The sequence below is a fragment of the Diadema antillarum genome, unplaced genomic scaffold, assembly GCF_040938485.1.
Source record: "Diadema antillarum isolate AM-2024a unplaced genomic scaffold, OU_Dant_1.0 seq00000573_RagTag, whole genome shotgun sequence".
In the NCBI taxonomy this organism is placed as follows: domain Eukaryota; kingdom Metazoa; phylum Echinodermata; class Echinoidea; order Diadematoida; family Diadematidae; genus Diadema; species Diadema antillarum.
Genome location: NW_027271509.1, coordinates 441,561 through 455,219, shown reverse-complemented (window position 1 = coordinate 455,219; position 13,659 = coordinate 441,561). Strand labels below are relative to the sequence as shown.

At 41.6% G+C, this 13,659-nt stretch overlaps 1 protein-coding gene across 1 annotated transcript; it reads right to left on the bottom strand.

Annotated features, from left to right (window-relative positions):
* Window positions 1–7,419: 7,419 nt before the first annotated feature.
* Window positions 7,420–13,086, bottom strand: LOC139735380 (uncharacterized). The gene has a single exon (XM_071646130.1). It carries the CDS (start codon window positions 13,084–13,086, stop codon window positions 7,420–7,422), a length of 5,667 nt encoding a protein of 1,888 aa, XP_071502231.1.
* Window positions 13,087–13,659: the final 573 nt, after the last annotated feature.

Below are 13,659 nucleotides of genomic sequence, written 5' to 3'. Positions count from 1 at the left end.
GAAGGCATTTTGGTGCGAATATAGTTTGCTTCAATTTTACACACCCCGCCACACAAATCACTCACACACACACACACACACTTATACAGTGGATGCGTATAAAAAAACGCAACAAGATTTAATTTCAAATTTGTGAAGATTGTGCTAACTTTACACCAAAGTAAGTAGCAACATCTTAAAACCACATGATTATCTCCTCTTTCCAATGATATCTTATTTATTCATACACGGTCACGGATGGCTGAGTAATCATTCTTTTTGGACAATGGGTCGAATTGGACATGGGACCAAGTTTAGACACTGCAAGAATCAATGCACGTTACTAGAAATTAACTTAACAAAAGGAATGAGGAAATTAATAATCGCAGCTTTATACCATTGTCTTCTTTCGGATATCTCTGTTTAACAATGTACATCCCATGCCCCTCAACATGGTCACCATTCCTTTCCACACAGAGATTTAGTAGTTCTTTTCTCCATCTCACGCACGGCCATGCGAATCATTGGGGCCTGGTGGCGTAGAGCTTCAAACTCACCAGTGATTCTTTGTCTCGGAGTTGCAATGTCAGGTGGAGGGGTAATGAACACTTTGCTCCTGAGATAACCCCAAAGAAAAGTTTCAAGTCGGATCCGGAGATCGTGGTGGCCACTCCACATCATGATACATGGCAATCACCCGATTTCCAATTGCCTCAGCCTGTTTTCTGTTTCTTACTGCAACTACACCTGTAGTCGATGGGCTGGTGCACCATCCTGTGCCCATCATAGGCGTCTGAACACACCCCTTTGTTGCACTGGGAAATTTTCCATTAATTCAGGAATCACATGTTAATTTAAAATTTGTAAGTATCCGTTTCCATTCATGTTGTTTTCAAAGAAGAAGGGCCCTCGGAGCAAACCGTTTCCACAAAGTCCAGCCCAGACATTCAGCTTTTCTCCACGAAAATCGACGTCATAGTTAAATGCAGAAACTGAAACTTGGTCCCGAGTCCAATTTGGCCCATTGTCCAAAAAGAATGATTACTCAGCCATCCATGACCTGACCATGTAAGAATGAATAAGATAATAATCATTGGAAAGAGGAGATATGTGGCTTTAAGATGTTGCTACTCACTTTGATACAAAGTTAACACAATCTTCACAAATTTGAAATGAAATCTTGTTGCGTTTTTTTATACTGTATAATTGAAGTACTCATTTATTGATTACTTGTTTATTTATTTACTTATCAGTTTATTCAAGTGATCATTTATTAATGTTCAAATTTGTTTTTCGTGATCAGAAGGAAACCATAAAATAGCATCATCTGAAATTAGAAATGAAATAGTTCAGTAAAATATTAAAACGATGATAAACTTTGATAATTATGGGAAAATTGTCAGGTAATAGAATAAAGGGCTTCAAACGCCACATTGGTACCGTACGACGTTCTTTATCCATATGATATATTCAGTGTTGAATTGATGCATATGGAATTTCATGACACTATCAGACTATATATTTATGAAATGTTTTAATTGAACATAGGGATAAACCTACTTCTGTTTGATAACTGATTCAACTGAAGATGGGATTTGGAAATGAAATTAAGCCGTTATATATTCTGACTTCGGCCGTTAAGACTTATAGCGGCTATCTTGCAACCCTGGTAGAAACAAAAGTAGAGTAGATGACAAATAACATGTAGTTATCAAGGGCTAAGTGGAAAATTATTATCCCCTCCCCTTGATGAGAAAAAAAAATACATAAAAGTGATATACACACTCACAAATCATTGGTGGCCGATCGGGCGACCAAAACATAACTTCTATAACGAAGGTACTTGCCTTTATTTCACCCTCTTTACTCTTGTCCCTGTAACTGTGTGTCCAAGTCCAAGTTCAATTTTTCCCTATTATTCAATCCATTATTCTGTTTAAATACATTTTTTTAAACATCCGTTGGTGTGCTGCATCCCCCCCCCCACAATTATCATTTCATCTCCGCATACTGCATGTATATAATATATTGTACATATAGTTTTTAGGCTGAAATTTTCAGTCTTGTGTACCTGGTGGCTATTTGTTTTGTATTTGTAAATAGGAGTTTCTGCAATTTACAAGCATTGCTTCTCAGCAGGTCTCCTATCTGTTCCACTTCATGTATGTCTCTTATCAGCTATCTGTTATGATTGTCAAATCATTGATTTTTTTTTTGTCTTCGCCCAACATTACAGTTTTTGTAATTTGTTTTTCTTGGTGGAATTGAGCAAATAAATTGAACTTGAATTGAATTGAAAAATTGAAGTGATGGTCCGAGATCTATTTCTATAATGTCCCCGGTCCCCCCTAAAGTAGAACCTTAAATTGCATGCATATGTTATTATTTTCTATTGTTAATTTCATTTCTATCATTATCATCATTATCATCATTGTTATCATTATCATTTATTCATCTATTTATTTGGCATTTCAACATAAAATACAAGCAGAAAGTCATATCACATGAATGTCGTGACTCTATAGGTACTAACGGGGGTTGCCGGGGAAGAAAAACGCACGTATTCACCGAGGCTCGAGGCCTCCCTCCCCAACCACGCAGCGCATGCACTCAGGATCAAATAATTACAAACAACGTCAAATGATACAGTATTGCATACACAAAAGAAATATACACTTCATATACAAATAAATTCAAGTTAAAACAGGCCTATACAAAAGGAATCAGTCACTTAAGAATAATAATATAGCTATACAGTTTATTTAATATCACTTTAGGTTGTAAACAAAACTGAAAATTATAAAAGCCATCAATACTTTTAGAAATTTCATTTTCGGGCCACCAAACAACTTGTTAGTGTCGAGTCTTGTTACAACATACATTACATCCTGAAAGATTGCACTAAATGGTCGATTATAATTTCTTCTTCTTCTTTTCATATTTGACTGTGTCAGTGGAGATGGAAACTATTTAGTCTTATTACAAGTGCCAAAATAACATCATTTTTTTCAAGTCATGCAATGTCACTTGTGCGTGTTGTTGTGATATTGTTCATTTTCTGTTTTGGTAAATTATTGATTGGTGCCAAATATATGGGGAACATCGTTCGATTAACTCTGACAGGATATAATAATCTGCGCATTCTGGTTTACAAATCAAAGTGGATTTAAAATATGAAATGAAAGTGGAGAGGTCTTCTTGCCAAGGATAGGTTTCTCAATATCCCTTTCTTTCTTATTCTATCTTTATATCTTTAATGTCTTCCGTTTATGTATCAAACGCATGCGCGACAGTCATTTTTCGTTGGATGGGGAAAACCATCGAAAGCAAGATCATGATGTTTTTGTTTTTGTTTTTCACTACTATAAGCACCGGTCTGCTCTCTGGCGTATAACAAGGTAATTATAAATTGAAACTGACACTGTCAGATGGGTATCACATGTTAAGACATGATTTTCAGGAAAATGGCGCATTGGCACGACCAACACACAGTTGTAATTATTGGTTAATAATATCCTAATCTATATGTATTCATAATATTAAATTCATCGATATTTCCTTTCGAACAACATGCGTGAGTCGTAATGTAGCGTCGAAATAATGTGATGTCGCTCTCTTGACAAAGGTTATAGTTTGGCCTATATACACTCGATCATTGTACTGCAATGAATTTAAAGGACAAGTTCACCTTAAGACATGTGGGTTGAGTGGATGCAGCAATAATTAGTAGAGCACATCATTGAGAGTTTGAGGAAAATCGGATAATCCGTTCAAAAGTTATGATTTTTTGAAGTTTCTGCTCACTCAAGGCTGGATGAGAAGACTACTATAGCTTGTGATGTCACATGAGTACAACGATATAAAGGAAGAATAAAGAAAATCCAACATATTTTCACTTTTCTCGCATAACAAAAGAACACTTGACTTCTCTCTTTCAGAAGGCAAGGGGAATAATATTACCCTTAACATATTATGTCAGTAACAAGTCGAAAAAAATGTGCACTTTATTCAAAAAGTAAAGTTTTGTGAAATTCTCTTTTTATTCGGATTTTCTTTTATATTAAGAAAAAATAGGGGGTGGCTCGCATCCCGTTTGCCCCCCGCTGGATCCCCCACTGCAAAATAGAGTAAACTCACAAGGTTTATAAATATCCTAAAAACATTGTTTCACCGATCAGCGTTACTAGTTAAAACCACATTTTATGCAAACTTTAGGTGTCACGGGCGATATAATGATCATAATATGTTATATGATGATTATTGTTATGTATATATTACGTCACAACACTCTCATTTATTTGTACATACGCACAAATATTTCATTTCATATTTTTTGTCAAAAAAACTTAGCAACAATACATGTACAGCCATTTTCCTCAGAAGTGATCGGTGATATGTGTTACTGCTAGGATATTATAGCACAAGGACTTGTGAAAAATTAAACTTTCTCTTTTTTATTTTCATAAAAACAAAAAGGACCGAGAGATTTTAAGGGCAGGTTACTGTACTGGGAGACTCGTGATTGATGACGTCATCATCTTATGAATTCGCGTACGTATAGTTGTGACACAATACTAATACCACTGTTTTGTTTTGTGTCAACATTGTGAAATCTTCTTACAAAAATCAATCTTACTATTCCATTAATATTATCAATGCCATTCTTTGTTCTATTTGATAAAGCTGATACACGTACAATTTTTTTGTTTACCTTTACTAAGTTTATTCAAGTAGAATTTCATGAAGTTAAAACTCCCCGTGAAGAAGTTTGCCTACATTAAAGGACAAGTCTACCTTTATATACATGTGGATTGAGTGAATGCAGCAATATAGTAGAACACATCAGTGAAAGTTTGGGGAAAATCGGACAATCCGTTCAAAAGTTAGGAATTTGTAAAGTACTCAGTATCTGCGTAGTCACTGCTGGATGAGAAGACTAGTACAGTGTATGATGTCATATGCGTACAACCATAAAAAAAAGAAAAATGAAAGGGGCGCTTGCCCTTTATATTCTAGTGGCACCAGAAAATTGAAGCCTTTGCTTGTCAACCGATAAAATCTGGCAGTGGCACCAGAAATACCCCCCCCCTTTTTTTTTTTTTTTTACGGAATTCCTGGATCCGCCCCTGTTTTGTCAAAGTCGACATGATTGTGTGTCCGTATCACAGCAAAGTACAACCTGCTAAAACCCTGCACAAGATACACGGGTAACTATAATTATTATTTCAATCAAAAGCAACAGGAGGATCGAGAGATTTGCGGTTCACCATGTTGATAGTCCTGGTAAGGATTGGAGATTATAATGTATGATGATGATGATGATGATGATTGTAAGTGTAGTTGTGGTCGATCGCAAGAATTCCAAGCAGACAAATGTTTTTACGGGAATGTCGCCATGTACTTTATTAGGGATCGCAATCAGAAACACCTTCCTCTCTCTCTCTCTCTGTTTCTTTCCCTATCCTTCGTTCCATCTGGTAACAATGCATGTATGTAATTCCTTCTATTCTGTCACTCTTTCTGTTGTTTGTACTCCTCGTACACTCTGTTACCTTGGTACTCATTCGGTGTTACATTCCGTGAAAACTGGAATTTCAAAGGCAAACACAACAACTGCAATTATTGCATATGAATTATGCCGTGCAAACATTAACACATAACTGAAACACTATAATGCCTTCAACACTGCTTTCTTTACAGATACTGAGATACTGGTATGTGTAGACTTATGCCTATAACTTTCTCACTGTGTGCAATACTGATGCAATGTGATATTCCTTTGATTAGCCAGTACTTAAACATACACTTCTGTGTAACTAATCATTCTCTTAACCTTCAGAAGCAGAAGCCTTGGCAGGAGCTATTCATGCAAGCAACAATTAGATTCTCCGTGCTATTGATCATTAAGAATGCCTCTTCATATTCATACAGGTATAACACATCATACACAGATCCTAGTAGAAATTCTACTAGCTACTTTACCCTTTAGTGTAGCCCTAGGCCTAACGCTACAGTACAAATACTTCGATCCATCAATACAATTACTCTTTGCATGTAACTATTGTAAGTATTCTGAAGATCTCACACAAAGGTCTCCAAACAACATATCACTAATCACAGTATGCAATCAGTTACAATCAACCAGGCAGCCTTATGCACTGTAAAACAACTTCGGTACTCAGTTCTAGCAATGCATCTGTATGCTACATATACACAATAGTTACTGAGCAACTGTCATTTGACCCTATTCAGAGAGCATGCAATGTGTGGTACACACATTTCTCCAGAAAGTCACTACATTTCTACTGTCTGTGAAAGTTGCACGATTCAAGTTCAACAATACTGATCTCATTTTCTGCATACACGTAGTACATCATAAAACAACACAGTAAACTCTTAGTAACAAACCTCTTTGCCTCCTTCGCAGGTTCTTCAACTCAAAGGCATTAAAAATGCAAGAAACTGACGAAGTTTTCTTCCACAAACTAACTTAGGTGTGAAGACACAGCAGCCATCATCCTCATCTGGCCCTTTGTGTCTGTCCTTGTGTGTGTCCAAGACAATGTGTAACATTAATGTGCAGCATATGTATACACAAATTTTATACACACATATTACAAAGTGCAGCTCATCATTACCTTTGTATGCATTCAAGGTCATCTCAATGTCATTGCTAGTCTTTGTTTCCAGACTGAAGTTGTGCTTAATGAACTATTCCAATGAACACTCATTACATGGCTCCTTTAAATTGGACACCAATTTACTCAATAAGTATGTGAATTGGAATCTCTAAACAATGAACTGACGCAATTTAGAGACATCTGCACTTAGTAACACAATTTTAGAACCCTTGGCACAAATTGGACCAAATGTCCACAATTTCGACACAAATTGCTATTTGCAATCGATCTCTCCAGTAACAGAATTATTCAATTTATATATCTTGTGTGCATTTCTCAAGTCTTGTAAAGATAACACATCAAGCAATGCTTTGAGTTTTATGCTCGAAGAGTCAATAACTTTCGTTATCTGGAACATGTCGTACATGTTCTATATGACAAAGGCAACATTTGCAATCTCTTCAAATTGTTCATACACTTCAATTAACAATAACAGTGAGATTCCTGTTCACTTTGCATTTAGTTGGGACTACCACAACACTTCCAATGTGTTTGTATGGTTTCAAACACAATTTCTGGGAATTGAAGTTGACAATGTTCAAATGCGTCATAAAACAGTGTTCTTCACTCCTTAGCCTTTGAATTGTTCATTAGCAAGAATTCAACTTATATGTGCTTGAATGTATAAACAAGTCCAAAACAAACGCTTTCATTCATGCATGAAACAACTTGACTAGATGTCACAGTTCTCAAACTATCTAAGGTTCTTTGACAGGAAACAATCTAGAGCATAACTATGCACTGGCTCCTTGTCCGGGAATCACTCCTGGTCTTCCTGGGGGACGAGCAAGACTAGTTTATGAACTGGACGGTCAAGATATGAACATGGAGTGGTTCGCCTTCCAAGTCCATTCAAGTTCTGCTCACCCATCGCGACCTTTACCTTTCGAACATGGTTGTCGCCTGAAGGATAAGTTTCGGCTATTCTACCCATGGGCCAGGCATTGCGAGGAGCGTTGTCATCCTTCACCACCACCACGTCTCCGACTCCTAGGTCTCGCTGCGGAACGGTCCATTTCTGCCTAGTCTGCAGGTTGTGCAGGAACTCCTTCCTCCACCGGCTCCAAAACTCATTCAGCAGGTGCTGCACCCTCCTCCAACGCTTCCTTGAATATACGTCGGCCCGCTGGAAGCACCCTGGTGGTGGAAGGATGACGCTGGTCTTCATCGTAATGAGCTGGTTCGGGGTCAGCGGTGCGGGATGTGCGGGGTCACTTAGATCATCTATTGTCAGCGGCCTGCTGTTGACGATTGCAGCGGCTTCGTGCATCAAGGTGCGTAGGGATTCGTCGTCAAGCTGTGACCCAGCATGGTTCAGCAACCCATCCAGCACGGTGCGGACAGATCTGATCAACCTCTCCCACGCTCCCCCCATGTGACTGGCAGAGGGAACATTGAATTTGAACTCAACAAAGTCACATCCATCTCTCAGTAGGACGTCTTTCACCTTGGTCCGGTCCATCTCACTGCCAGCTCTCTGGAATTCAGACGCAGCCCCAACGAAATTTGTGCCTCTGTCACATCTGAGCTGACGCACTTGACCTCTGATTGACACTAAACGGCGATACGCCTGGATGAAAGCATCTGTGCTCATGTCGTTGAGTGTCTCGATATGCACGGCTCTAGATGCCATGCACGTAAACAAGAGTCCGTATCGTTTGAGCTCCTTCCTGCCTTCCTTGATCATCCAAGGTCCGAAACAATCCATTCCACAATAAGTGAATGGAGGTGCTGGAGTAATTCGATCTGGAGGCAGATCAGACATCTTCTGGGTCAAGGCAGGACCACGGAGTCTTTTACAGGTGACGCATGACCGGATGTACTTGGATACTCTGCCACTGCCTCCAAGGATCCAGTACCCGCTTTGCCTGACCTGATTAAGTGTTGTACCCCTTCCTTGATGTGCAGTCTGCTCATGGCAATGACGAATGACAAGTTCGGTCACGTGGTGTTGACGAGGAAGAATGACCGGGTGTTTCTTCTCGTATGGCTCGTCGCATTTGCGAATGCGTCCTCCAACGCGCAAGATTCCTCTGTCGTCTAAGAAGGGGTCGAGCTGGCGAAGACGACTGGTCATTTTCATTTGACGCGTCTTCTGCCTCATAGTCAGGTCATCTCCTCTGCTTATCACTGACAAGGCCTGGATCTCTTCTGGAAAGGTTTCCCTCTGTACCAGTCTCACAATCTCTATCTCGGCGATCTTTAGGCGTTCTACATTGATGGCCTCTTCCTCTGAACGTTTGTTGTGGTTCTTGTTGTGTTTCTCCTCACACCGCTGCCTCAGTCGAGCGATAAACAGCATACAGTTGGCAACTGCTCTTTTGGCCTTGTGCCAAGTCGAAAATCGGTCCAGTCTACTTGAGTGTAGGAAACTTGGGCTTACATGAGAAGTATGGACGTGTGACTTCTTCAGTTCCGGGTCATCAGTGTGTACCATGAATTTCTCTCCTGTAGATTGAGCGGGGAGTGTACTCTTCCACAGGAAGTCAGGTCCACGTAGCCACTTAGAATCCTTCAGCTGGGCTACCGTCAAACCCCTTGAGGCATCATCAGCCGGGTTTTCCCTCGATTCGATGTGTCTCCACTGTGACGTGGATGAATGTCTTCGAATCTGATGAACCCTGTTTGCTACGAAGACATGAAACCGCTTCTCATCATTGTTAATGTAGCCGAGAACCACCTTGCTGTCAGTCCAGAAGGTGTGAGTAGCGCCTTCAAGTTGCAATTCTGTATCCAGGAAGGCCTTGACCTTGACCGCAACAACGGCAGCTGTTAATTCCAAGCGAGGAATAGTCACCATTTTCAATGGTGCCACTCTGGCCTTTCCGATCACAAGAGAACAGTGCACTTGTCCTTCAGGGTTGGCGACTCTCAAGTACGTACACTGGCCGTACCCACTGGTGCTGGCGTCAGCGAAGTGATGATACTCTGAGAACTTCACCTCTCCAAAGTCAGCTGGCTTGTAGCATCTGTTGATGGATACAGTGGGAAGTGTGAGGAGGTCACTTCTCCACCTCTCCCATCGTGTCCTCAGTTCCTCAGAAAGGGGGTCATCCCAGTCGACTGATAGGCTACATAGCTCTTGTAGAATTCGTTTGCCCGGCAAAATGAGTGGAGCTATCAGTCCCAATGGGTCATATATGGACATGACCGTGGACAATACGCCTCTTCGGGTGAGAGGCTTGTCTTGCAGCGTCATTCTGAAGTTGAATGTGTCCGATTCGACACACCACTGTACGCCAAGGGCTCTCTCAATAGGCAGGTCGTCATGTTGGAGGTTGATCTCTCTCACATTCTTGGCCCTGTCCTCCTCAGGCACAGCATTGAGCACTTCTCTGTTGTTGGATACGAACTTGTGCAAGTGCAGACCTCCCTTCTCGCACAACAGCTTGGTTTTGGTGATCAACTGAATCACTTCTTGTGCTGTGGGCATCGACTGGAGTCCATCATCAACGTAGAAGTCATGATGAATGAAATTCTTGACATCTTCTCCAAACTCTTGAGTAAGATCTGTTGCCAATCTTCGTAAACCGAAATTTGCGCAACCAGGTGATGACCCAGCCCCGAAGAGATGTACCTTCATACGGTATGTGCTGGGATCCTCGTCAAGGTTTCCACCTTTCCACCAAAGGAACCTGAGATAGTCTCGGTCTTCTTCATTGACCTTGAATTGGTGGAACATCTCCTTGATGTCGCATATGAATGCAACATTCTCACGTCGAAAGCGACAAAGAACTCCCGTCAGCTTGTTCGTGAGATCTGGGCCCGTTAGGAGGTGACTGTTCAGAGAATGTCCCCTGTACTGGGCGCTGCAGTCAAATACAACCCGCAACTTGTTGGGTTGTATTACTCCATGATGTGGAATGTACCACGTAGTACTGTCATCATTGCCTACTGGAACACTCTCAGCGTACCCTTTGCTGATGAGTGTTTCCATAACTTCAGTGTACTTCTTGTGATACTCCATGTTGTGTCTGAACCTCCTCTCCAGTTGAATAAGCCGGGACCTTGCTTGGGCTTTGTTGTTTGGAAGCTGAGGCCTCTCGTCCTTGAAAGGAAGTGGCATCTCATAGTGACCATCGCTACTCTTGTGGATTCCCTTTTCCAAGATATCAAGGAATTTGTAGTCATTCTGTGAGAGCACTGTTCCTTCGTCATTCACATCAGAAAAGTCGGCTTCCATAAGGCTCCTTACTTGATGGGGTGTGATTTGTTCCCTAGTTGTTGTCTTCTCAGAAAGGAAAACTTCCTTTCTGTCTATGACCAAGTTATCTGGGATTTCCCTGGCCATCAATCTGTGACTGGGACCGATGTGATCATCATCTTCACAAATGTAGTTAGGACGCATCGTTCCCACGATGCTCCATCCGAGATCCGTGCGAATTCCATATGGTCCATTGTTACATGGTGCAGGAATCACGTCTCTGGGCATCAACGCTCTTGCGCAATCATAGCCGATCAAGAGGCCTATGTCGCAATCTTGGAGAGGCATAAGCTTGCTGCTAAGGTTGCACAGGTGGGGTATGGACTTCGCAGTCTTGGGAGTCGGCACATGAGAACGGTCTGCAGGCATGATGTCACGTGTGTATGTTGGTGGTAGAGCTATCTTGTTCTTGCCATCGTGAGCTCGTACACACAATCCTTCTACACGTTCACTGGTTATCCTTTGGTTTTTCATTGACAGTGTGGATAGCTGTAAGTTGACCTCAGTACCATGTATCCCCATCTCATCTTTGATGGATTTCAGTAGAAAGGTCGTGTCTGACTGTGTGTCCAGCAAGGCGTATGTCAATCTCTCTCCTGCATCATTCCTGTGGGACAGCCAGACAGGAACAATCATTGAGCTGGAAATGTGGCTATGATCACTTCTTGAACAGGAGCTTGTGGACCTGTGCTCCGTCCGGTTGCTCGTTGTTTTGTCAGGTCCTACCCGTGTTTCTGTCTTTGTGCTGTCAGTGCTGAACGTTTGTCTGGTGTCACCGTGAAGCAGTGTAGGATGTTGCCCTTTGCAATTCGCACATCTCAGCCTGCGTCGACAACTCCTGCTCATGTGTCCTCTCTGCAAACAGCCGTAGCAGAGTCCATTCTTTAGGATGAATTCCTTCCTTGCCTGAAGATCTAACTTCGCAAAGGACTGACACTTGTCTGTGTGATGAGCAGCCCCGCAGAATGAACAGGTGGGTGATTTACGACCTTCCGTGTTTGCAGATTGAGCTTGAGTCATCGTGTTCATCGATCTTGCTTTGGACTGCTTTCCATGGCTCAGTTTGTCGTCCCTCAAGCTCCCAAATGAAACTACTGGGTCGCAAGCAATAGCAGCTTCATCCTCAACAAACTTGACAAAGACTGCAAATGGAGGGAATGCACCAGTTTCCTTTCTCCATTGGACTACAGTTCGCCCCCATCGAGTTATCAACCAGTCCGGGAGCTTTGAAGTGATCTTCCTGTTTTCCCTCTCGTCGTCGAGATGATTCAGATGATGTACCGTCTTGGATGCTGTGTGGCATTGGCGCAGAAAGTCAGAGAGCCTTCGCAGTCCTGCAGAATCCTTTGGCGCTATCTTGGGCCAACTGTCCAATCGATCCCTGAAGGCATTTGAAATCACAAATGTGTTGCCATATCTTTCATCCAGGGATTTTATCGCATCTCTGTAGGCCATGTCATCTCCTGCTAAGGCATAACCTTCTACCATTTCCCTTGGTTCATCTCGCAGATATTTAAGTAGGTAGAAGAACCTCTCATGGGGTGGAACCTTGCTATGTTCGATGAGAAGGTTATAGCTCATCTTCCAGGCTGGGTAATTTAGCGGCTTTCCATTGAAGACAGGGGGCTCCGGCAATGGAAGCCGATGAAGATGGAGAGTATCCTGTAGATTCCTGGTCAATTCCATTTCTAACAAAGGAGTCTCCTTGGTCTCTGGGGTAAGAGGAGTCACATCATCACGCACAACTTGCGCTGAAGTTTTCATCTGAACATCTTGGACGGTTTCATATCTAGATCTCTCGTGAGGTGCGTCCGAATGCATACTTGAAGTATCACATCGCAGATTCTTGAGGATGTTGAAGGTTTCTTTCATAACAGATGCATGATCTGCCTCGACCTCATCGAATTGAGCCAGTATGTCATTGTCTTCTGTGCAGATGGCTGAATACTGTTCCTGTGCATCGATCAATTTATCCATACAATCCTGCAGTGTGTTACGATGTTGTTTGATTTCGTCATAATCATCTTCCAGCAACAGCGTTCTCAATTTACTGCAGGAACGTCTCCACTTGGTTAGAGAACTCCTAAAGCCTCTCCTTCTCACATCCAAATTCCACTGTATTCCCCTTTCTGTAGGCTGTCTGTTACGTTCTTCTTGCACTTCTGCCATTCTCTCAAAAGTCTCATCAACTGGTACTGCTGTATCTCTCTCAGTCGCAGCCATGTCTCCGTAATATCAATTGACGCAGGGAGAGTATTCACTATTCAGTTTTCACTGAGATAAGAGTTTTCACTGTAAGTGTAGTTGTGGTCGATCGCAAGAATTCCAAGCAGACAAATGTTTTTACGGGAATGTCGCCATGTACTTTATTAGGGATCGCAATCAGAAACACCTTCCTCTCTCTCTCTCTCTGTTTCTTTCCCTATCCTTCGTTCCATCTAGTAACAATGCATGTATGTAATTCCTTCTATTCTGTCACTCTTTCTGTTGTTTGTACTCCTCGTACACTCTGTTACCTTGGTACTCATTCGGTGTTACATTCCGTGAAAACTGGAATTTCAAAGGCAAACACAACAACTGCAATTATTGCATATGAATTATGCCGTGCAAACATTAACACATAACTGAAACACTATAATGCCTTCAACACTGCTTTCTTTACAGATACTGAGATACTGGTATGTGTAGACTTATGCCTATAACTTTCTCACTGTGTGCAATACTGATGCAATGTGATATTCCTTTGATTAGCCAGTACTTAAACATACACTTCTGTGTAACTAATCATTCTCTTAA